The sequence below is a fragment of the Asparagus officinalis genome, chromosome 8, assembly GCF_001876935.1.
Source record: "Asparagus officinalis chromosome 8, Aspof.V1, whole genome shotgun sequence".
NCBI lineage: Eukaryota > Viridiplantae > Streptophyta > Magnoliopsida > Asparagales > Asparagaceae > Asparagus > Asparagus officinalis.
This window is the reverse complement of record NC_033801.1, coordinates 15,199,331-15,225,948: the sequence shown is the minus strand read 5'-3', so window position 1 is coordinate 15,225,948 and position 26,618 is coordinate 15,199,331. Positions and strand designations below refer to the sequence as shown.

General features: G+C 35.2%; 2 protein-coding genes across 2 annotated transcripts; one reads left to right on the top strand and one right to left on the bottom strand.

Moving 5' to 3' along the window:
* LOC109819734 (two-component response regulator ORR22-like) lies at positions 8,417-15,994 on the top strand. The gene is made up of 6 exons (XM_020385586.1): positions 8,417-8,976; positions 9,500-9,652; positions 9,793-10,173; positions 10,277-10,353; positions 11,455-12,546; positions 15,568-15,994. The coding sequence occupies exons 1-6, from the start codon at positions 8,850-8,852 to the stop codon at positions 15,598-15,600; spliced, it is 1,863 nt and encodes a 620-aa protein (XP_020241175.1). The 5' UTR covers positions 8,417-8,849; the 3' UTR covers positions 15,601-15,994.
* LOC109820553 lies at positions 16,516-26,280 on the bottom strand. Its single transcript, XM_020386713.1, has 3 exons — positions 25,915-26,280; positions 18,446-18,469; positions 16,516-17,121 (listed from the first exon to the last, which is right to left on the bottom strand). Exons 1-3 carry the CDS (start codon positions 26,123-26,125, stop codon positions 16,820-16,822), a joined length of 537 nt encoding a protein of 178 aa, XP_020242302.1. The 5' UTR covers positions 26,126-26,280; the 3' UTR covers positions 16,516-16,819.

The following is a 26,618-nucleotide window of genomic DNA, read 5'->3' as shown; positions in this document are numbered from 1 at the left end:
GATCCTCTAATTCTCACCAGCCATCATGGTGAAGTCCTAGGCACCAAAAAAGTCCTAGACGACCCAACCTCCGGGCTGACGTGTCAAAAGCCCTTAGCTCTTTATCATGGTAAGCCCAATGCACAACATATGGTCGATTCCTGCGGCTCTCATCGATCATCATGGTCAAGACCTTGGTTCCTTTTTAGGTAAGCCCAAGGTACAACTCTATGGTCGACTCCCACGGTCACCTCTTGACCATACGAGGATTATGAAGACTTAGGTCCAACATGAGACCTAGCCTCAGAATCATCATTCTACCATTAAGACCTTGGTATCATCATGAGTAAACCCAAGGAATGAATTTCAATTGCCCGGTTATCTTTGGAAAAAAGACTTAAAGCACTTCAACTTGCTCGTCTTTGTTGACACAAGACCCGAGCATCTTGCCCACAATAAGTGCAATATGAGCCAGTTGTCAAGTCGACTCGCAACATTCGGGTCAACACAACACGACTAACTCAAGAATTTCCATTTGGTTTGCTCGATTAGAGTAATGCTACAAAGCAATCAGCGGCCCTAACTTCATTCCAGAGCTTTATTCATTTCACTTAGACTCGGCTAAAGCCGACTCCAAGCGAAATGGGCCAACTGTTATGAGGTACAACTGTTTCTAAATATATAATTTGATGAGTCTCCATCTCCATCTAGCCAGGCAAGCCGACACCCTAGTGTCGACACGAGGAGTGGTTCTAATCGACACGAGACATCCTGACCTCCCAGACGAGTCAACATCTCGACCGACAGGAGAGATAGTCAGAGATCAGCTAGCAGTCCGACTTAGCTAACCAGACGAGTCAACATTCATCAATGTTGAAATGAAATACGGTACCAATCGGCCCTCTCACAGTAGATAACTCGTCAAGAGCCTAGTCGACCCAGTCGAGTCGATACTCCTCCATGTCGACTCGAAAGGCGGGACGAGTCGTCACCCGAATCCATTCAACCAGCGCTCCTCGAGTCGTCACTCCTTTCAACAAGTCGACTCTCCTCGCAAGTCCCATCATGATGGATATTGCTTCTCAGTGAAGCTAGAAGATAACTTCACCAAAGCTTATCCATCCTGACAACAAGTCATATCATGTCTACTCAAAGACCATGCGTCATCACGCCGCTTATCAGCCCACGTCGCATCGATCGCTCCTCAAATCGAGGCTGAAGTGATCTTTCTCCTGTCGTCAGCCGACACATGTAGAGTAAATGATGACTCACCTTCCAGCTAACACTTTTTCACCGCCATTTGCATGGCCGGAGTGATCAATCTGCCATTGACATTATCTTTATATACATATGCTATTCGGCATAGCAAAAAATTCATAATCTAAACTCTCCTACTGACCTAAATCTCAGAGATCATCATCTCTAATGCTCATAACATAAGAACACATAGTTCTATTACTCTACTCAAGCTCAAGTTCATCAACTGACTTGATCGTCGGAGGTATCACGGTGGAATCACCACCCCGCCCTCTCACGACCTTCTTCTGTGCAGATCGTTCACTCTAACTCAGTGGCGAAGACATAAAGTCGAGGAAGGAAGCGATCCCCTCCATCATCTTTCATCACTCCTCAATCATCCTATTCTGGATTATCCTGTGTGATTTGAACATCAACAATGCTTCCCTCTAAGATTTAATATATTTGATTTAATTATTGTTTTGTTAAAATTAGAAGTAATATCTACCGTTCTATATTTAAAAGGGTATTGTTCATAATACAGTAAATTACTACAGCATAAACAACTACCGAAGTTAAAAATTTTACTGTTGATGTTATAATAATTTACTATAGTATGAATAGTAAATCATTGGATTCTTTTTTCAGTACATAGGAGTAGATGGAGCAAGATAACAACTTTCATAGACGGCTATTTTTATTCGACAATAAAAATAAAAAGTACGATTACTCGGCTAATTACTACAGTAAAAATACCTTAATTAGAAATTGCAAAGAATTCGATCTTGGTAGATCCTTAAAAGTTAAAACTCACACCGACCGAGGACGAGGCTGAGATCAAGGGTGACCGTTAACTTCGGAAGAAGCGCACACGTGTACGGATGATTCTAATAACCCCGCTTCCCGAGAACAAAAAGTCGTCGTGGGCCCCAGTCCAACGCTAACATCCAACCCGGAAGGGCCTCCTCCAGCTACGGCGAACCTCCAGTCGATCGCCACGTCGAGAGCCGCGCTCAACAGTCACGGCCACGTCACCTTACGTCATCTTACTGTCCATCTATCAGCCAATAGGAGCGCGTTACGTCGCGAGGAGGACGAACGGTGGAGTCTGGCGCACGAACTGCACATGCGTACGTAACGAATGACGAGAAGGTCATGCTATTTTACCGATATTTACGGAAGTGCCATCCGTCGAGTAACAAAGTGAGGAATCATTTGGATATTTGTCACGCGGAGTAAATAATTGTTTGAATCTTAGGCTAATTAGCACTTCAATTCTTTATGGTTTCTCCTACTTTGTACTAGTAATATTTTCAGATGTTTTTTGCAGCACTTGTGTATATCATGCAAATTTTAATATCTTTTGTCATGCGAACATGAGACTATTTGACTGAAAATTCCCACGTCACACTGTCATGTTAATTTTAGAATTTTTAACCATCAAATTTTATTTAATCTATTATTAAATCTAACTTAATTCTATTCTGAATATATTCCAATTACGTTTAACAAAAATATGTGGTTACTCTTTTTAGTTTTAGCTTAATAAAAAATTACAGTTCGATGTTCATATTGACAAAACAGTTTAATTAGATGACCGAAGTAAACATAGTTTCAAACTTCAATTAAAATCTTTTGATATAAAACAATCATAATATGCGAACTAACATAACACGGAAAGATTCAGAATCTAGCTTACATAACTCATCGAACGAAACGGTAAAAGACAGTAAACATAATCAGAGCTTAATTCAGATGCAATTACTACTTACTTTTTTTTTCTATGTAAGTGGATTCATATACTTTTTTTGGGTGGGGGTTGGGGGGTGGGGGGAGGGGGGGGGGGGGTCCAACGAGGTAGCCGCCACGATTCTTATTAATGGATGACACTAACTACGATGCCTCGTGCTTGTGCCGGCCTAGGGCTCAATAAGTTATTTACAAGCTGCCGAGAAATTCGAACGGAACTAGTCTGTTAATGGATCTTACTCGCCGAACAGAGCACTGAAATCATGGCGCTTACTTCGCGGCGCACATCACCGCTAACGAGTTTTATGGATTCATATTTCTTTTATGCCATAGATAAAGTTTTTTTCCCACACTAATTCTTTAAACTTACTGTGAAAGCGGCTAATGCGTAATGACTCGGGCGATTCATAGACTAAAAAATAAGATGCGCGGTGTAAAATGGTCAATTGGATTTTCTCTCAAGATTACGGCTTCGTTATTTCAACAGACGGTAAGCTTGTTTTATATGAGGATGTTAAAAAATGAAATCACAGGTCATATTCGTGCAATGTAGATGGTGATTGTTCTTTTGGATAAGCAACCACGCTAACAAAGTTTAGTTTCCTAATCAATCTTTCAATCATTGTGTTTTAAAGTTGATTACTATACCAATATTCTTCCGCAAAAAATAAAAAAAAAAAGATAAAATAAAAGTATCCCACATATCCTCACAGAACGCTTTGGCTGTAGCAGGCCATAGCCAGTGATTGCCATGAAGCTATGAAAATGACCAGGTCGCAGAAAAGTTGGCTACAAAAGTGCAAAAAAACAGGCAACAATTACATGGACATGCCAACCTAAAATGGAGGCTAAAATTTGGTGGAACATTGGAGGCTTGTAACAAAGAAAGTGACGCTGAAGTGTTCCGCAATAGCGATTATACATGGTTAATATATATGGCTGTAGCAAAAAAGGATTTATGGTTTTCTCGTTAGGGCGGTGTTTGTTTGAAGGGTGTTTTTTTGGAAAACCGGTTTTGGAAACAAAAAGTAACATTTTTTGTGGTTTAGAAATCCAAAAACTTGGCGTTTGTTTCATATTTTTTTAGAAATGTGTTCCTAAAACTTGTCAAAATAGTGTTTTTTTGGAGACAGGCCAATTCCCTGTCTAAAAGCTCGGAAATGGGCAATTTTTTTAGAAAATGAGGGTGCCGACGTCAGCTTTTCATAGGGCTTTTGTCCTCATGTGGCTTTTCTCTCATGATGCTTTTCCGATTTTTTTAGGGGTGAAACAAAACAGATTTTGGATACATTTTCCTAAAACCGCGCTTATTTTATGCTCTTCCATATCAAACAAAAGTTTTGATTCTTTTGATATCCTAAAATGTTTACAGAAAGGTTCTTTGTGGAATCCATTTCCAATAATTTTTGTGGAAATGAACCAAACAGCCCCTTATAGGCGTTTGAAATTTTTAAATAGAGGAACCAACCTCAATAATAAACAAAGGAAAGATTGGTAATCTCTTATGCTGCTATAATCTTTTTAGAAATTCCAAAAATACTTTTGAAATAAACAATGAAGTGCCGTAAGATAGCAAATAACAATAATTTAGTTGTAAATAATTTTCCTAACAATCAAGTAAAAAAGTTATTAGAGTGTGTTAGGAAAATTATTTACAACTAAATTATTGTTTTTGCTTCTTACGAGCACTTCATTGTTTTTGTCAAAAGTTTATTTGGAAATTTCTAAAAGATTATAGAGCATAAGAGATTACCAATCTTTCCTTTGTTTATTATTGAATTGGTTCCTCTATTAAAAATTTCAAACCCTATAAGGGGCCTGTTTGAGTTACATTTCCACAAAAATTATTGGAATATGGATTCCACATAAGAACCTTCTGTAAAATTTTAGGATATAAGAAGATCCAAAAACTTTTGTTTGATATGGAAGGATAAAGCATAGAGCCGGTTTAAGGAAAATGTATCCAAAATCTGTGATTTGTTTCAACCCTGAAAAAAATCGGAAAAGCATCAGATGAGAGAAAAGCACATGAGGAAAAGCCTAAAGAAGCTGAGCGGCACCCTGCATTTTCTAAAAATTGCCCGATTTCCGAGCTTTTAGGACAGGGGAATTGGCCTGTCTCCAAAAAAACACTATATTGACAAGTTTTAGGAACACATTTCTAGAAAAATAGTGAAACAAACGCAAGTTTTTGGATTTCTAAACACATAAAAATGTACTTTTTGTTCCAAAAACCGGTTTTCCAAAAAACACCCTCAAACAAACACGCCTAAGAGAAAGACCATAAATCCTTTTTTGCTACAGCCATATATTTAACAGTATAATCCTATGCGGAAACTATCAGCAGGTCACTTTCTTTGTGTACAGCATCCAATGTTCCACAAATTTTACCTCCATTTAGGTTGGCATGGTCCGATGTAATTGTTGCCTGTTTTTTTGCACTTTTGATAGCCATAACTGTTTCTGGCGACCGTTGGTCATTTTTCATAGCTCATGGCCAATCAATGGTAATGGCATGATACAGCCAAAGCGTTGTGAGGATATGTTTGGGATACTTTTATTTTATCTTATTTTTTTTATATTTTTTGGGGAAGACATATTGTGATAGGTTAATAATTTAAAACACATGATTGAAAGATTGATTAGGAAACTAACTATGTTAGCGTGGTTGCTGCTTATCCAAAAGAACAATCACCATACTACATTGACGAATATTGACGCTGTGATTTCATTTTTTAAATCCTCATATAAACACTTCCGTTGTTGAAATAACGAAGCGTAAATCTTTGAGAGAGAAATCCAATTGACCATTTTACACCGCGCATCTTATTTTTTAGTCTATGAATTCGCCCGAGTCATTGACGCAGCTAGCTCGCTTTACAGTAAGTTCTAAAGAATTGTGTGGGAAAACAACTTTATCTATGCATAAAGAAATATGAATCATAAACTCGTTAGCGGTGTGCGCGCCAGGAAGTAAGGCCATGTTTAGTGCTCATGTTGGCGAGATAATGTCTAACAGACTAGTTCGCGTTCGAATACTCGGCAGTGTAAAAACTTATTGAGCCTAGTGCCGGCCACAAGACGAGGATAGTAATTAGTCGTCATCCATTAATAAGAATCGTGCGGATACCTCGTGGACCCCCCCCCCCCCTGTGCTTTGTGGCCGGCACTGGCTCAATAGTTTTTTACCTGCCGAGAAATTCGAAACGGGACTAGTCTGTTATGGATTATCTCCCAACAGGAGCACAACATGGCCTTACTCCGGCGCAACACCCTACGAGTTATGGATTCATATCTTTTTATGCATAATAAAGTTTTTCCCCCACTAATTCTTTAAATTATGTGAAAGCGGCTAATGCGTAATGACTCCGATTCATAGACTAAAAAAAAGTATGCGCGTGTAAAATGGTCAATTGGATTTTCTCTCAAAGATTTACGGCTTCGTTATTTCACACGGAAGCTTGTTTATATGAGGATTTAAAAAATGAAATGCACAGGTCAATTTCGTCAATTAGATGTGGATTGTCTTTTTGGATAAGCAACCACCTAAACAAGTTTAGTTCCTAATCAATCTTTCAATCATGTGTTTTAAATTGATTACCTATACAATATTCTTCCCAAAAAAAATAAAAAAAAAAAGATAAAATAAAAGTATCCACATATCCTCAAACTTTGGGTGTAGCATGCCATACAGTGATTGGCCATGAAGCTATGAAAATGACCACATCGCAGAAAAGTTGGGCTACAAAAGTGCAAAAAAACAGCAACAATTACATGGACATGAACCTAAATGGAGGCTAAAATTTGAGTGGAACTTGGAGCTGGTACACAAAGGAAAGTGACTGCTGAAGTGTCCGCATGATTATATGGTTAAATATATGCTTAGCAAAAAGGATTATGGTTTGTCCTCTTAGGGCGTGTTTGTTTGAGGGTGTTTTTTTGGAAAACCCGGTTTTTGGAACAAAAAGTAACATTTTTGTGGTTTTAGAAATCCAAAAACTGCGTTTGTTTCATATTTTTTTAAGAAATGGTTTCCTAAAACCTTGTCAAATAGTGTTTTTTTTGGAACGGCCAATTCCTGTCTAAAAGCTCGGAAATGGGCAATTTTTTAGAAATGAGGGTGCCAGCTCAGCTTTTCATGGTGCTTTTCCTCATGGTGCTTTTCTCTCATGATGCTTTTCCGATTTTTTTAGGGTGAAACAAACAGCAGTTTTGGATACCATTTCCTAAAACCTTATTTTATCCTTCCATATCAAACAAAAGTTTTGGATTCCTTTGATATCCTAAAATTTTTACAGAATAGGTTTCTTATGTGGGAATCCATTTCCATAATTTTTTGGAAATGAACCAAACAGCCCCTTATAGGAGTTTGAAATTTTTAATAGAGGAACCAAATCATAATAAACAAAGGGAAAGATTGGTAATCTCTTAATCTTCTATAATCTTTTAGAAATTTCCAATACTTTTGAATAAACAAATGAAGTGCTACGTAAGAAGCAAAAACAATAATTTAGTTGTAAAAATAATTTCTAACTCACTCTAATAACTTTTTTACTTGATGAGCTGTCTAATATTGACTAAAAAGATGATAAGCAAAAAATAATACTTTAAAATTTGGGCAAAATGGATTCAATGTTGCCGTCACTCTCTCACGAACGAACTTTAGGAGAAGCACTTAAAAGAAAAATAGAAATTTTCTACAAATTTATTTTCTATTTTGTGTGCATGTCACGTATAATAGTTCCTTGAGATGGGGAGATTATTCCAAATGAAGAATTAGTAGAATTTCAGGGAAATAAGAGAAAAAAGAGGTTATTGCTTATTAACCCAAAGTTTTAGCCTCATTTACTATAAAATCCATGTCACTCTATACGTTCTCATATCTCTAGATACAAATTTTTGTTATCATTGAACCCAAAATATACAATACAAAATGTATATCTACATATAGTACGGTGTATTTGCTAATAACATAGAATATATAACCCTATACTAGTAGAGTGTATGCCATAGCCACATACTTTAGGTGTATTAGCTTCACTAAAAATAAAAACAAAACTTTATAAGCAGCTAATTATTATACTTATATTATCAAATACGAACTTAAGAAAAATCTGATGATCTTGTAAATTGGAAATTCCTCGCTCAAAAGCTCACAGCCACTGCACACTCCAAATCTATACAAGAGCCAACCAAAACTTTCCATTTCAGAGCAAAGTTGCAAATTGCTGTAAAATGTCAGAAGCTTACTGATTCCTGAAAGTTGCCCAAAATTTTCATTCACAGAAAAGGATACGTATCTCATTATTAACCCAGCAGGCCTTCACTTGTTTGCTAAACTATTTACCCTTTTATTTATTTGTTTATTTTAAATTTCTCCACCATTAATATATGAGCCCATTAAAAGTCTGCAAACATGCAGATTAAATTTATCCAGAATTCTGTCAAAAATAAAATAAAATAAAATAAAATAAAATATGACCTCCCAAAGGCCGCCTCCACTCTGTTTACTTTCATCCTCCCCTAGCTCTCTCTAGATCCCAAACCTTCCATAAACTCCCATGAAATTATTGCTCCTTCTGATTCATAATTAAGACCCAGAATTAAGAAGTAAATCTCTTTGAGATAGCTTTCCTCATTTGATTACCTCCAATTCTCTTCAAAAACATTCCTTTAGTTGAACTCTTTCCTTCTTTGCTCTTGCCAGCGCAACTGTCCTTTGATTCCTTTCAAAGCCTCTCCCCTCTCTCTTTCTCTACATATATTTCTTTCTCTATTTCTTGATGACCCATAGTTGATTTCTGATTCAATTTGGGGGCTTTTTTTTTTTGAGGCAGTTCAACGTCGAAAGGTGGAATGAATTAAAAAAAAAAATTGCTGTTTTGATGACAGTTGAAGCTATGGGGGAAGAGAGAGATGAGTTTCCTGTGGGAATGAGAGTTCTTGCTGTGGATGATGATCAAACTTGCCTGAAAGTGCTTGAAGCTATGCTTCGCCAGTGCAAATATCATGGTTTGTTCCTCTCAATTTGATTTTTTTTTACCACAAAGTTTGGTTCTTTATCTAAACATGTCAATGGGGGTATTTAGGATTTACTTTAGTTTTGGATGGTTACTTGTTTGCATGTGGATAAGTGTTTGTTTAATTATGATGGGTATTTGAGAGTCTAAGTTGCCTTTTGACCTGATTGGTATGTTTTATGTGTTAATTGCTCTGAAAATAGTAAAATGTTCAAAATTTCTTTTCGGCCTCCTAAGTTAATGATTTAAGTACTCTGATAAATTTGGACTTGTGTGTTGACATTCTGCCATGAATTCACTCTGAATTGAGTCTGTAATGTGTGTACTTTTATAGTTCATGGTCAATCTTCTGTCTGGATTTTATTTAATGGACAGTTTTGTCTCAGTTGACTCGCGTATGAATTTATCACTTCCCCTTGCCCCAGTGAAATTTAGAGTTTTTTGGGTGTTTATTTCTCTTCCTGTTTTCTTTTTCTCAATGGATGAATCTGAATGTTAATTTTACTTCTTTTCAGTAACAATAACTAATCAGGCAGTTAAGGCTCTGAAGATGTTGAGGGAGAACAAAGACAAATTTGATCTGATCATCACTGATGTCCACATGCCCGATATGGATGGTTTTAAGCTTTTGGAACTCGTTGGCCTCGAAATGGACCTCCCTGTTATCAGTAAGTCACTTACATCGTCTCCCGACCACTTTCTGTGCTGTGATCAGAAAGCAAGGAAGATATAGTCGACTTAGTGATAAACTCCAATTTATCGCAATATTTGTGTTAATGCAACCCATTTTAAAATTTTGCAATTGTAGTGTTGTCTGCCAATGGGGATACAAAAGCTGTAATGAAGGGGATTACTCATGGAGCTTGCGATTATCTCTTAAAACCAGTTCGAATGGAAGAACTCAAAAATATATGGCAGCATGTTATTAGGAAAAAGAAGTCGGTTCCACGAGAACATAATAATTCTGATAAAGGACCATCTGAGGCAGGACAAGGTTCTGTCAACAGTGAGTCCTCAGATCACAAAGTTAATAGAAAGAGGAAGGATCAGAATGAGGAGGAAGAGGATGAAGATGAGGAGAATGTGAATGAATCCGAAAATTCATCTCAACAGAAAAAGGCGAGGGTTGTTTGGTCAGTTGATCTTCACCGAAAGTTTATGGCGGCTGTTAACCATTTGGGAATCAACAGTAAGTTTTTTTTGTTGTTTACTGAAACTTGTGAATTTTTGGCTTCAATATAAATTCAAGAGAATTTTTTCCTATAATTTTTCCATGTTGGTTTTTGCTACAGAAGCTGTACCGAAAAGAATCCTGGACCTTATGAATGTTGACGGGCTAACAAGAGAAAATGTTGCAAGCCATCTACAGGCATGTCTTTAATCCTGGATTCTCAAAATGTTTTCATTTGTTACAAAATTAAATCTGATTTATCAGAAAGCTTGTTTTGGATTGACATCTATTTTTGCCTCCTATTGCTTTTACTATGATTATTGTTTGTGAATACAGAAGACTTGTATCCTAACTTTTTCGATTTTTATGTTTGACATTTTTCAGTCTAAGCGAGTGATTGTGTTTATGCTGTGTTGTTGTGCTTTCCCCTCTTATTGTTGGATTATGTCAATGTCATCTTTAGTTTGTGGCTGCTGTACTTTCTTAGAGTTCGTGTTGCAAGTTTCTATTTCTTCCACAGTGCTCGCCACTGAATTGACCCTGGACCTGTCTTATTCTTTATGAAACTAAGATTCTGCAGAATTTTATGAATGTTGCCTGATGATTCACTAAGATGTTGATGCTCAAGGAATAAAAGAACTATCTATTTGGGGAATAACTTCATTACATGTAACAGAAGTGTGTAAGAGTGTTGAAATGAAATGTTAGTGTTCGTTTTGATTTATAAAATTGGGATTTTGAAATGGTAGGTTGTAATAATTTTCGCCTTCTGAAAATATTGGAACCTAATAGATCTTGTCCTATTTGACATTAACCATAAAAATATTCTAAGTACATTTATCCTGTAATGCTTCTTTGGATTCTTTCTTTCAAGAAACATAGCGGCCTATTTTTCTCCATCAATATGAGACTATGGCATATCAAACCTTAGACTTTTCAAGTTGTTATCCGGTCATGAGAAATATTAGATTAAATGGTCACCATTAGAGGACACAAATCATGGTTTCTAGTTTTCGTAGAAATTTTTAGTTCCTTTTTCCTTTTTCCTTTTTCCTGAAGAAACATATTCTGTCAACTGTTGACAATTATATATCTTGGAATTCCTTGTTTTGCCGGTCACACCAGCCAAAGTCCTCATGAAATTAATTTAAGCTTTGTGTTTAGAACCAACCTATTCAATATCAATTTACTTGAGAAGACTACTAAAATTATTGATTCTGATTTCAATATTATGGTTGATGTTACTTTATTATTTTTTATGTATTCTGTTGGAGCTGACTCTCAACTTACTACCTGCAGAAATATAGGCTATACCTAAAAAAGGTTGCAAGCCAGGAGGCAAATATTGCTGCTGCTTTTGGAGTAAGAGATTCCTATCTACCTCTAGCCACAGTGGATACCTTTGGAGATTTCCATTCATTCGCATCTTCGAGTCCACTAACATCGCTTCCTTCTCTTCAACAAAATGCCGGGTTTAGTAGAAAAGCTCCCTCTGTGTTTGGACATAACAGCATTTCTCCTGGATTAGTTCAAGCACGCCGAATGCAAAATACAATCAATCCTATTAGTGATCTCAGTACAGGAAACCAACATGGGAATTTGCCTCAGAGCACGTCAGCAACTTTGGGTTTGAACCAAATTCAACAACAAAACAACCGGTTTCCTGGTACTTTTCCTGCTGGTGGCATGGGAACTTGTAGCTCCAATATCTCTATTGGATCGGTGATTAATAACCCTCAAATATTACCAACAAACTACTCTCCTAGAGGATTATCATCCACAGGACCTTTTCAGGTGAATTCTGGAGTTTTGTCCAATGTGCTTGATTCTGTTAGATGTAATGATACATGGCAAAGTCCCATTCCTGCCATTCCTTTGACTAGTAGTGCAAATACATTGCCAATGAGTTCTAGTGTTTCTACTGTTGTCTCCCAATTAAGCGACAACTCAACTTTTTCTCCAAGCGGTACAATGATGACACCTCAGAGTAATGCTGTAATTGGAAATATGATGCTTATGCTGAAGGGGGCTAATCAAGATTCATCAAAGTACTTAAATTTTGAGAGCATGGGAAATGGTCAGCAGCAAAATCATGAACTAAATATTACATTCAGTTCTTCCTTGAATCCCTCAATGGCAGCTCAATCTATAGTTGATAATGCTTCTCACAGTCAGAGATTGGGTAATGGAATGTATAGAAAAAACGCAGTTAATAATATGAGCGGACTGACCAATTATGGTAATATGTTTCTCTCTCAAGAATGCAAGAATGATAAGTCAATGGCGGATGGGCAATTGAAGGATGGGTATTGTTTGGAGAATTCGACATTACAAGGGGGGTTGAGTTTAAATGGGTACAACTTTGATGAACTTGAGAATATGATCAAACCGGTAAGTGCTCATTCTATATGTCTTAATTGTTTTAATTACATCCATTTGTCTTCTACTGATTTTACATGTGGTTCTAGTTTACGAATGTAAAAGTCTTCAATCTTGTAATTTCTACTGCTAGTCCATTATGGACTTTTTTCAGTAAACACATTATATTTCTTGCAAACTCAATCGGACAAGTCCTTCTAGAAATGATACAACCAGATTTCTATCTTTGTATCTCACTAGGGTCTTTCTTATTGTTCAACAATGCCTGAGATAATGTGAAATCTTAAATGCCAAACTCCTTGATGAGAGAGAGAGAGAGGAAAAGTTCCACTCTGACTTTTTGTGCCCATGTGCGGTGTTGACATTTTCCTTGCATTGTAATCAGAAATATGAAGAGTAGATAAACATTAACCATTTCCATATTTATCCTTTCTTTTGTAGAACTTATCTTTTGAAGGGATTTTAATTGTCAAGAATTAATGAAGTAGCATCTTCTTTTCAGTAGGATGAAAATATGGAGCATGTGAAGAAAAGAGTTTTACAGAAATTGTTTTTTCCTTCAAACCTTTGCATGGTATGATGGTTTTCCGACCTACTAAACTGTCAACATTCACATGTACGTTGCCTTCCCTAATTTGATTGCTGAGTATTTTGGAAACTTATACATATATTGCAACTTATCTATCTTTATAGTTCGGCTACCTTTGTATGAAAGCTATCTGGTATTTTTTCGTGGATTCATTATCTTTTTCTGACTTTTATATATTTTTGACATCTGGCATATGCAATAAACTACCTCACGTTATTCATAAACTGATTAACTTTATAGGTAAAATTTCTATTTTTAATTAATTTACTTTTTTGGATCGAATATTTTTACAATCTGAAATATACAGTGAAATATCTATCTTTATACATGAATTTGTCCATCTTTAATTAACTTGTTCATACTTTACTGTCTTTCTAGTTTCACTTAATTTGTCTACCTACTAACTTGTCTGAAAACTTTATAATCTGACAATAGTCTAGTTAATCTGACTAAATTTTACTTAATTTATTAGTTCTTTTGTTAATCTAACTATCTTATAGTTTATATCATTACTTTTTATTTAATCTGATTGCTTTTACTTAATTTAACTATGTGTTAGATAATTTGGCCAACTTTTTATTAATCTAGTTTATTTTTTTACTTTATGTTACTACATACTAGTTGATCCTGTCACCTTCTAGTGAAATTTGCTACCTTTTGTGTAATCTGATACTTTTTAGTTTTTTTGGGTTTTTTAGTTAATATGATAATCTTTATGTTGAATGTTCTGTTTTTAATAATAAATAGCATGATCCAACCCAAATGGCTATCTTTTTATTTTTTTGTTGTGGTTGTATATGACTTTTCTAATAGATACGTGGGTGTTGAAAGGTCAGAGCAATATGTGGCTCAACTATTTTTCGTACTATCTTTGTATTGTTTCGTTACCTTGCTAACACTAGTTTATATTTTATTTATAAGGTGTTAATTTTAAAAAAAAATTATTTCTTTTTTGTTTATTTGAAGAGGATTAGACAGGATCAAAATTCTTGAAGCTGAAGAATGTCGATGAAATACCTTAGGGTGATGGCTTCTTATTTTTTCGTCTTGCACTCTCCATATTTGAATTCACTTTTAAGCTCTTGAGAATTGTATCTTGTTGCATAACCAATGTGATTTCATAGCTCAGAAGGAAGAGTAATTTCCAACTGAAAGTGAGTACTTGTAAACAACTTTTCTATGGGCAATGAAAGCTAACTGGTCATATTTATAATTTGAGTATTTTTTGGGGAAATAGGATCACATTAATGGAACTTCCAATATCTGTTTGCTTTCAAAATGTGTTCTTGCCTTCTAGAATACCATCTGTTGATTACTTTCTTGAAACTTCTATTTTGTCTCTGCTACGTTTTGATTTCTGATTCTTTTAGCCAAATATAAGTCTCTAGCCACTAGTTAACCCATGTTCTTTGTTTCTAAAACTCGATCCTCACGTCTACGACCTGCAGACCAACATGTAGAGTTGTGGTCACATTTCCTACTACTATGCTTTTTTAATGTCCTTTAATATGAGGGAAAAAAGTTCTAATTTATCCTTTGATAAAAGAATTACATGATATTTTTTCTTACCACCCTTCTCATTTTCATTTTTTTTGTATTTGTACTGAATATTTATATGAGAGGAGTCCCTCGACCTGGAGATAGTCTAAAATCAAATAATTGCAATTCTAATCTGACAATAATAACCAATCAATTAAATGAAGTTCTGAATGGATCCACTGGCTCAAATATTGAGTAAAGGCTTTGTTCATGTTGTATTTCTAAGGTCGGGTGATAGATCCTCTGGCACAATTCAATTATTTGTTACTAATGACATTACAAATACTTTCAATCATATCCTATTAAATGGCCATTTTGGTCGTTGATCTTCAAGAACAACCATGCCCTTAAGCCTCTTGCATTCTAGGTATCTGCTAGGTGATTCTCTCGCCAATTGCCACTTTATTTTTTATTTTCTTTTGTGCAGTTGGCTATTGTTTGCAATAGATAAACATTAAAGAAATAAAATATTAGATATATGATTGAAAGGTAGAGCTATTTTTTGGTTTAGACATGACACTGCAGAAATTCTGTTATTTGGTTATTGTTTACCTTTATATTCATCAGATAAGTATACATGATGCAGATATAACTATAATGGAGAAAGACGGTGGGCAAAAAAATTTGCTTTTTTTACATTACTTTCTAAGATTCCTCTTTATATAAACATGCTTCACAATTAACACAGATTGATATATCACTGAAGTGCACGCAAGTTGGCAAGCATGTTGACTTCCTTTATCTTCAAAGAATAACTATGCTCTTTAACCCTCTTGCACTTTAGTTATGTTCTACCGATGTCTACTTTTTTAAAAGTATTATCACTGTTCCATTTGAGTCAATGTCGAACTTTGAAAGTTAGATTCATTGTTGTATATAAATTGAGCTTTCATGTGAATTCGCAGGAACGGGAGGATACCCTCTTCTGGGATGGGTGAAGTTGTGTGAGGCATCGAACGTTAAAGTCCATCTTATGAGTGTTTCTGCCTCAAATCAGTCTCAACGCTCCTTGAAAAGTTCATGTTATAATGTAGGCAGCTTCTAAATTAACCATTGTTTGGTTGTGCTTTCCTTTTTCCTAGAATAGGATATATAAGTTTGATACTTGTGACCAACATACTGTCTGATGTAATTGGTTTTAGTTATATCATCTCGGTTTCCTGTGTGGTTTCAATGTGCAGAGATTACTGTAGTGAAGGGAGTTGGATTAGTTTAGGTTGGATATTTGAATTGTAAAGGTTAATGAGGATAGGGATTCACAACTTCTGACTGGTTTTTTTTTTTCAAATCGAAAATTTATGACTGACCAATGAACTGGTGTTGTGTTGTTATCACAAGGATACTTTTCCAAGTACGTTGCTTGGATTTTCTTATATTCTCTATTTGGTCTAGTGATTCTCAGTCATACCTGGCAATATATTGTGTTTTTAGAGTTCAATGATTCTATCCCTCCGATCATCAAATTTAATCGAAGACGCGTTATCTACCGAGTAGTTGCAAATGAACGTTCAGAAATTATCTCAGGGTTCAAGATCTTACCTACTATTCTCACGAACCATCGGAAAAATCGACCTTTTTAGTTCTTTGTTCTTCATCCCTGATGTTTATCAATGTAACTATAATGATTTTTTATATTTCATCCAAGCTGATGAAAGGAGGCAGTTATCACAACTTTGCTACCTACGTAGGTAGGCCTTATGCTTTTGTCACTTGTAGTTTACCCCCCTATTTCTCCGAAAATTTAGTCTTTACATCCTGAATCCGAATGAACTAGGTCAAGCTCAATCACATATATTCTTAATTGTTGAACTAAACCTTATAAATTCACAAGTTTGACAAGTAAATAACACGGATTCTCACCTTTACGTCATAAGACAAGCAGCCGATTCACACCACATAATACAATCTTGAAGCATCCAAGCTAGACACTTAAGTGCATTATGGGGGCAACAATGTTAATCAGCTAGAAGCCAATTTAAGCAAATAATCAAGCTTGTACGCAGATGCTCAGCTAAAAAATAAACTACGATACATTTTGGCCAGGACTTTCCCCCAAGAGCAAATTACATACATCAATTTCATGACAATATGCTAGGAAAAATTCTAGTAAAGGTCTAAGTTGACAGTATGAGGATATAATGTTGAAAACGGAAAGTACTAGTCATCTTGCCAACCACTTCGACGAGCCCTTTGCTCCCAGATGTAAGTGATCCTCCTCTCCTTGGTTAGGGCTGCCTCAGCCCGCTCTCTGGCCTCCTCGCATGTCTCTGTGGCTGCATTACACTTCTCGGCCTCTTTCTGATACTGAGAAGCCACTCTTTTCGCTTCAACAAGGGTAACGTTCATGTGATGACTGTGCTCCTCTGATACGGCTTCTTGAAGCTTGAGCTCCTCTGTGAGAAGATCGACAAATTGCTTTTCCATCTCCTTGTTCAGTTCCGGATCATGCTTCCCACAATCTAACATGTATCAAAAATATCAGTAATAAGAATATAGGAGCCAAGGAAAATATATCTGTTACTGCGGTACATTTTAAAGTAAACAAAATGGAGAAAATTAATTTGAGGCTGCAGCTTATTTTGCTAAAGAGCTACCAAGAGATAGATTAGTAGTAAGGTCATCCTGATAGATTAGTAGTTAGGTCATCCTGCTAGCCACAATGGATGTAACACAAAAAAATCCAAAAAGTTAATTTCAAGATGAAAAGTGTAAAATTATCAAATGAGAGACTAAGCATGATATTTATTCATTCCTTAGCTAAGTTAAATTGATCGAGGAGTAAATTAAAGGTCCTTTACTAGGGTATTAAATAAAATTGGATCATGTTCATGATGGGCTGTCAGAACTTAGTTAACAAAGAAGAAACTTACATTGTTCTTAGAAGGAGCAACTATCAAATGGGAGATCAGGCATACAATTTATTCATTATTTAGTATAACTTGTGTCAACGTGCAACTTAAAGATCCTTTACTAGGCGTAGTAGTATTTGTTTACATTTATGATGATTTATCAGAATTTGAGATAACAAAGAAGCAAAATGGGAGATTAGGAATGCTATTTTCGTTCCATAGTATAAATTGTTTGATCGAACAGACAATCGAAAGGTCCTTTACTAGGGGTTGAAATTGTATTTGTTTATATTTAAGATGATCTTTTCAGAATTTTACCAAGAAGCAGTATACTAATGAAATTGGAGTGCTCAGATCGTCATGGTTATTACTAAACCATTACGGTCCTTTAAACCTCTGCAGATGAATACTACACGATTATACTGCTAAGATGAGGAGTAGGACTAATCAACCTGGATAGGACTTAGAATAAAGGATCAGAAAGAGATTGATGGGATATTGAAATTTATCCTTAATTTAGAATATACAGCAAAGAATGACTGACAGTAGATGGAATAATTTTCATGATAATTCTATGGTATAAGTCCAAGCTTGCACCAGGAAGTTCAGAACCTTCTCTTGGAAAATGTGACTGCAAAAATATTTAACAAAAGGGATCATCCTGAGATGATCAACAAGGTCAAGCTCTTAATGCATCTAGCAGTTTCATACTTATTCTTAAAACCAGAGCTAAATATGCTTAAGCCTGAAAGGTCTTTTCCTGATGTGCTATATTAAGGGCAATGACTATGGAGTTATGACACAAAATAGCACGGATGAAAGTTGCAATTTCTTAATAAACACCACATTAGTAGTAGAAGTTAATGAAAAAGATATACACTGTACATTACACTGTCTACACTTTAGAAAGGAAACTCTTTGGATTAGTTCATACCTGTAACTGAAAGATTGAGAAGTCCTGCAAGTACACAAGCAGAAAAAAAATCAGTGTCCGTAAACATAATACTGTGACCACAAGGTATATTCTGATATGTCTAGACAAAAGTAAACGACATATCCGATCTGCACAAATGAATATGAATCTATACAACTAAAATAACCAACAAAGAAACTATGGCTAAATGCGGGGAAAACCCCTGTATTATCACCAAATTGCGGACATATCCCCTATACTTCTATTGTTGCAGATAGCCCCCCTGGATTCTCAACTCTGTTAGTTTCATGTTAAGATTGGGTTCATAAAGTGAAACACATGAACTTCCTAAAACTGATTTCCCTACTACAGACTTGCATAGGGTCATTACATATAACTAATCTAAATGAAGAAGTAATGGAGTTGAGAATCCAAGGGGACCGAAATTTGGTGATAGCACAGGGGGTTTTATTTGCACTTAACCCAATAAACAATACAGGACATCATATTCAATCATGACGGCCATCATATTACTACGCTCAATTGGCATTTTCATTATAACCATAATGAATACATTGTCTCACTTTTATCAAAAGGTACATTTCGCTGCATTTAAAAGAATTTAGGAAGCATGAAACTAGTCATATGGAACTACAATTCAGAAGGGTCTGTGAAGAAACAACAAAAAATGTACTTATATAAAGTTTTCAGTTTCATGATCATGGTCACTTCAGCTACGTTTCTACTGCTCTTAATTTGCATATGCTCATGACTAATCTATATAACATATGCAGCCAACTTCAGCATATTTATTTCATGTTATAAAGGAACTAAACTCAATCAATAATAACTGTTTTCCTTAATCTCAGTAGGTATCTTCTGCACAGCAAATCTAATCTGACAATTAACCCAAATCTAAGTCTAACCTGAGCCTGATACACAATTAACAAACAGGGATCCTAACATTAAGCGGAAAAAAAAAGAAATTATTTCCATTGAATTTACTTCCAACTCCGTACTTGTTCTTTTTCATGAAAAATAAGCACCCAAAAAAGAAGAAAAAAAAGAGAGAAAAAAGAAACCAGTCGTTGCCTCATTGATCCTATAAACCCAGTTGCCAGTATGGCTTATCCTTTATCATTTACCATATGTATACCTTAAGGCAAACCCTCCTCCTCAAACCCTCCCAGTGATTGCCACGTCAGCAATTCTATTCTCACATTCTTCTGCCACTTTCATCAATCTCAGCCGTTCATCCATTCATCTTCATAATTATTAGCTATTTAATCATAAACTAGTCATTTAGTCCCTGCTAAGCACCGTCTTTCCTCCAGTTTGCAAAGCTGCTCTCGTCTTCTGTTTATGAAAAGAATCTTCAAATGCAATAGACATGCATAAATTGAAATACTGATTATCAAGTATATATATAATTTGTGTTCTATTTATACGGTTAGAACTTTATATAATATGAACTAAAATATATATCTAATTGTTAATTTGTTGAACATTTGACTAAATATTTTACAAATTGAAATACTTTGTAGTTTATTTTGTTTATATTATTTATCAAAATTAATTATTTTTAAAATAGTTAATTCCAAAAAAAATAAAAATTTGTAGTCTTAGGAATACATATATATCATCATACCTACAATATTATATCATAATAAATTATCTGACCTATCACTAACTTGTATAATTCCCTACAATGCAAACTTTTATAGAAACCTATAAAATTCACACTTATACACAAAATTGTAGTAAGATTCTTCTCAAAATTTATGGTTTAAATATTTCTTCAAAAACTATAATATTTCGTTCCTAATTTACATTAAAAAAATTATCTATATGAATGAGGTTTATAATATTTAATTACAAAATTGAAAAAATTATGATAAAAATAATCATAAAAAATTCCCTAACTACCACCAAATTAAACAAATATTCCATACTATATCTACCACATTATATCATAAAAAATTCTCCTACCTACCACCAAATTAAATAATAATTTCCTACCTACCAAAACTTCTATAAGAACTCATTCATTTCCCACTTATACACATCATTGAAATAAGAATTTTCCTTTAATTTTTTGGTCTTAAAATCTATCCAAATAGTAAGTTATGATTTTATTTTTTTCATTATGAAGATTCGTTTTTTTTTGCAATATATATCTTATTGTATATTTATTGATTCATATATATTTTGGTTTCAAAATCATTTTAAAAAGAAATATTTTTTATTTTATAGTATAGGAACATAAATTTTGTTTATATATTTAGTTACAATTTTAAAAAAATTATGTAATATGATAAATATGTTAAATTCCAGAAAAATTCAAATTTATACAAAAAATTGTAATAAGCTTGTTCTTTTCAAAATATTTGTTTTAATTATTTCTAAAAAATTGAAAAAATTTCCCTAATATATTAAGATATTTTATCTACATAAATGAGATTTATAATATATAACTTAAGATTTCAAAAATTGTAAAAACTTATCATAAAAAAATCCTAACCTACCACAAATTAAATAATATTCCCCACCATACCTACCAATTTATATCCTTAAAAAATAGCCCACCTACCACCAAATTAAATAATAATTTCCTACATGCCAACACTTACTTAAAATCTCATTCCTTTCCCTATATTACACTCAATTGTGGTAGAAAGTCTTCACCAAAAATTTTGGGTTCAAATTCCATATAAATAGTAAGTTTTTATTTTACTAGATTTATTATGATGATTCTTATATTTTTTGTAATATTTATAAGAATCTTCATGATAAATCTAATAAAATATTAATTTTTTATAGATAAAATATGAAAAACTTACTTTATAATAAGAATCTTCATAATAAGCTTGTTCTTCTCAAAATATTTGTTTTAATTATTTCTAAAAAATTTATAAGAATATTCTTATTGTAAGATTCTTATAAAAGCTTACTATTTTATTAGATTAATTATGAAGGTTCTTATAAATATTACAAAAAATACAAGAAATTTCATAATAAATCTAATGAAATAAAAACTTACTATTTATATGGAATTTGAACCCGATTTTTTTAGTCTATACTTTCTACTGCAATTGAGTGTTATATAAGGAAAAGGGTGAGATTTTAAATAAGCCTTGGTAGGTAGGAAATTATTGTATAAGTGTGAAATATTTAAACCATAAATTTTGAGAAGAAGAATTTTACTACAATTTTGTGTATAAGTGTGAATTTTACGGGTTTCTATAAAAGTTTGCATTGTAGTAAATTTTACGCAAAGTTAGTGATAGATTAGATAATTTATTATGGTATAATATTGTATGCTGAAATATGTGCATTCCTAAGACTATAAATTTTGTATTTTTTTTTTGAAATTAATAATTAACTATTTTAAAAATAATTGATTTAGATAAAAATAATATTAATAAAATAAACTACAAATTATTTCAATTTGTTGAACATTTAGTCAAATGTTCAACAAATTAACCATTAAATATATATTATTTAGTTCATAAGATACAAAGTTCTAACCATATAAATAAAATATAAATTATATATATACTTAACAATAAGTATTTCAATTTATGCATGTCTATTGCATTTGAAGATTCATTTTGAAAATGGAAGACTGAAAATGAGAGCAGCTTCGCAAATTGGCAGAAAGACCGTGTTTGGCATGTGCTAAAAGACTAATTCTGTTACCAACAGATGAGACTTGCGCAAGTCTCCACACGTCGACGTGCACCAACTTTAATTTTTGCAGTTTTAGAACCGGCCTAGTCTTGTTGTTCTCTTTGCCTATGATGCAGTCTTTACAGAAAGTCAGATCCATCTTGTTCAGACCCGAAAGCCTCTCTCTCGTGGCCATAATCTGCATCCCCTTCTCGCTCATGTGGCCAAGTCGTTGATACCAAGTCATACAGTTGACGGATGATGATGATGCTTGTCCTGCGACAAACAAGCGGGCGATCTTCCTATTGACGATGTAGAGAGACCCCTTGTGTTTGCCGTGTGCTACCACTAGGGCACCATTGGACACATTTTAGCTTCACTGCTCGAAGGATACTCTGCAATCGGAGTCAGTCAGTTGCCCGACTGATATAAGATTCCGCCTGAGATCCGGTACATGTTGAACGTCGTTCAGCGTCAATGTGGTCCCGCCCTCCATCTTGAGGGTACAATTTCCCTTCCCAGATACCTTGCAAGGTTGATCACCGTCAAGATAGACCGCCCCTAAGTCCTTCTTCACGAACGATGAAAGCAACTTTTGTTGTGAGGTCGCATGGAAAGATGTGTCAGAGTCAATGGCCCATGTATCGTTCTTGTCTTCAAGAGATAGGAAAAGCGCATCCTAGTCCGTCTCGCGCATGAGATTGGCTGCATCGTCAGCCTGATCATCCCCTGCTCATGCTGGAACAGAAGCTCTGCAATCCCGTGCAAAATGGCCATTCTTTCCACATCTAAAACACTTTCCTTCATCGTAATTATTCAGGTCTGGCCTTTTAGACTTCCCTCTGGACTTTGATTGGCCTCGTCGTCCCCTACCTTCTTCTGCACACGCCCTCGTGTCTCGACATGCAGAGCACTCCCACCGCTAAAGGCCTCAGCTCCTGAAACTTTGCAGTGAGATTCTTCTTCTAAAATTGCCTCAATCACCGTGTCGAGCATCATCTTGTCATTGCCATTAGCGTTGCTCACCGTCATTACCAAATTCTCCCACGAATCTGGTAGACAAGAAAGTAGCAGAAGAACTTAGATGTCATTGTCGAACTTGAGATCCACTGTAGCAAGCTGTTGTACCACAACATGAAATTCGTTCAAGAGTCCGCCATGCGAGCTCCTTGATGCATCTTTAGATTGAATAGCTTCTTCATCAGATACACCTTATTTGAAGCAGACTTCTCATACAGCGCCTCCAAGGCCTCCATCAACTCCTTGGTGGTGATCACATGCGAGACGTTGTAAATCACATGCTGGTGAAGGTTGAGCCTGATGGTGACAAATGCTTTACGATCGAGCACCTTTCACTTATCGTCGTCCATTTTCTCAGGTTTCCCCTCCACTCCTTGGAGAGGTAGGAAGAAATCTTTCTGCTATAAATAGTCTTCTATTTGCATCCTCTAATACCTGAAATTTTGACCGCCGAACTTCTTAATCTGAAACCTATTGTCTTCAACTGTAGATTCCATGGCGAAAGATTTCGTCTTTTCTCGAACAGTATTTGTTAATAATAATAGTAGTTATGAATAGTACCATACTCGTGAATAGTGTCCAGTGCCTTTAAAGAGTAAATGATAATCTAACTTATTTTTTGATGTGGAGGATCCACTTTTAGTAGCAGTCACAGAGCATATGATAAGCAGATATACGTACTTTAAGTCTAGCTCTGATACCAGTTGTTAGGATACACGCCAACAAGAACGCGAAATCATAGAATAAAATCAGCAGACAAATTTAAATACAATACTCACAGATATAACGTGGTTTATTTTTTCAGAGCTACTTCACGGTGCAACGACAACGCTCAATTTTTTATATTCCTTTCTGAGGTTACAAAGAAAAGAACAAAGAGAAAACCCTCTTGATCAAGATACTCTCTAAGAATTTTCACAAACTCTCTTTATGTTTTCTCTCTTACTCTTCTATATGAAGAGTTGTTTCTAAGATAGAATTTTTAAGGGTTTTGGGCCTATTTATAGTGTTTGGAAAAAATACTATACACTAATAAAATAATTATTTTACCGTGCACTTTTCCCTTTTTAAACTTTGCAACCGCTTTTGGTGGAATTAATTTAGGTGGGGCCCGTTATTTTTTTATTCAATATTTACGGCTTGACAATCTCCCACTTGAAGATTTGATTGAGTATCAATCATATATTCTCACCATTCATGAGCAATCGGGAAAGCACCACTAGGACGCGGTCAAGTGGCTTCTACACTACTTGAGATGCTCGTAGGATCGTTATCCTGAGTATGGCAGGGCGGATTTACAGCTAGAGGGTTTTTGTGATGCAGACTACGCCGGGGACATAGACTCAAGAAGGAGCACGAGCGGCAATATCTTTATCTTGGGTGGTGGAACGATAAGTTGGAGATCCAAGTTACAGGTTACAGGATACTGTGACTATGTCGACAACCGAAACCGAGTACGTGTTTGCAGCAGAGGCAACAAAGGAGCTGCTATGGATGAAAACTTTTCTTTTCGAGCTTGGGGTAAGTTTTGAGAAATACTTCATCCACCGCGACAGTCAGAGTGTTATTCACTTGTCAGAGAACGACGCATTTCATGCTCGAACCAAGCATGTTGACGTGAAGCATCATGTCATACGGAGATGGCAAAGCAAGAACGAGTTCAAACTTGTGAAGATTGATACGAGGTACAATCCAGTCGATATGTTGACCAAGTCAATTCTGCTTGAGAAGGTGAGGCTGTGTGCAGCCTCATATGGCCTCCGTTAAGAATGTTAAGGATCGTGTAAGACGTCAAAGATACAAGACATCCGGATGATGTAATCATGATTGATGTGAAGATATGATTGATATTCAATCAAATCTTCAAGTGAGAGATTGTCAAACCGTAAATATTGAATAAAAGAAAAGTGGCAGGCCCCACCTAAATTAATTCCATCAAAAGTGGCCGTAGAGTTTGAAAAGGAAAAAGTACACATGAAAATAATATTATTTTATTAGTGTATAGTGTTTTCCCAAACACTATAAATAGGCCCAAAATTTTTAAGAAAAAATTCATCCCACAAATAATTACTCATACAAAAGAGTAAGAGAATACAAAAGAGTAAGAGAGAAAACATAGAGAGAGAGTATGACAATTTTTGGAGAGTATTTTGATCAAGAGAGGGTTTTCTCTTTGATCTTTTTTTTGCAACATCGGAAAGGAATATAAAAAAATTAGGCGTCGTCGTTGCACCGTGGACTAGCTCTGAAAGAGTGAACCACATTATTATATCTGTGAGTACTGTGTTTGAATTTGTCTGCTAATTTTAATTTTATTCTGTGATTCCACGTTCTTGTTGGCGTGTATCCTAATAAGTTCTAGTCATAATAGAAACAAAGAATCAAAGTGCAAAACCCACTGAAACGGAAACCCCAATTTTATTCAAGGTCAAATACCAAAATGGTTTCTCATTATTTTTCTATCCATTACAAGGCAATAATTATTCAGAAGGGTACTTCATAAGGACCATGCCAGCAAACAAAGCCCCCAATCTCAACAAAAGAACCCATATCAGGTTCTCCAAGATCTAATTTAAAAACAGATCGATTCAATATAAATAAAAAAACTCAATAATGGGGTTCTCTCAAATCCACTCATAACCTCGTATCCAATAATGGGTTTCTCGTCAATCACAACAAAAACCGAATTCCAAGCCCCCCCAAAAAAAAAATCACAAAATGGGTACCTCTCAAAAGACTCAGATCTACATCTAATCGCTGAATCAACAAGAAAAAAGAGGCCAAGAAAAGGTAAAATTTACCAGGAGCAATCTTCTGGAGGGAGAGAGGAGGAGGGCAATCGCAGATGCAAGGGGCGCAAGAAGAAGATGAAGAAATCTTGCTGTTATGTCCGAACCCTTTCTTGTATCTCCAGTAGAGAGCTGGGCCAGAGACGCAGAGAGCTGAGGCCACTGCAAAGATCACGAGGCAGCATCTCAGACAAGCACCAGAGTCTGCGCGCCTACTCGTCATCACTTTCTTTGATCTCTACTGCTATATTTTTTTCTTATTTGATTGATGGATAGATCTGATTGATCTCTTTTTTTAGAACAGAAGTTTACAGTGAGAAGACAGAGAGCGGAGAAGTGAAGACTGATGAGCAGGAAAATTCTGATAAAGTGAGAATATGGTGGAAACTTTATTAGACCTTTTTTTTTAATGTTTAATTAACTTCTTTGAGGAGTGCGACCTAACTTTAAACCAGCTAACTTTTTACTGAAACGATGGGGAATTATACCTAGTAGTTTTTTTTTTTTAAAGTTCGTCTTAAAACTACAAGTATGAGCTTGGCAATTTGCAAGCTAAATCAGATTAGTGTTAGTCTAGTTATAATTGGTCTTGATAAGTAAGTTAACTAAATAAATTATTATGAATTTGGTGAATAACAGCTCGCATATTTCAGGGAACCATTCACAATTAAATGTGAACTCTCTAATAAGCGCTCTGCGGCCACCGACAGGCAAAT

Coding starts and splice junctions, on each gene's coding strand:
- LOC109819734 (XM_020385586.1), top strand. CDS start 8,850: ATGACAGTTGAAGCTATGGGGGAAGAGAGAGATGAGTTTCCTGTGGGA. Junction 9,653..9,792: donor AATGGACCTCCCTGTTATCA/GTAAGTCACTTA, acceptor TTGCAATTGTAG/TGTTGTCTGCCAATGGGGAT. Junction 10,174..10,276: donor TAACCATTTGGGAATCAACA/GTAAGTTTTTTT, acceptor TTTTTGCTACAG/AAGCTGTACCGAAAAGAATC.
- LOC109820553 (XM_020386713.1), bottom strand. CDS start 26,125: ATGACGAGTAGGCGCGCAGACTCTGGTGCTTGTCTGAGATGCTGCCTC. Junction 18,470..25,914: donor CCTCCAGAAGATTGCTCCTG/GTAAATTTTACC, acceptor GTGTACTTGCAG/GACTTCTCAATCTTTCAGTT. Junction 17,122..18,445: donor TCTCAATCTTTCAGTTACAG/GTATGAACTAAT, acceptor GATACATGTTAG/ATTGTGGGAAGCATGATCCG.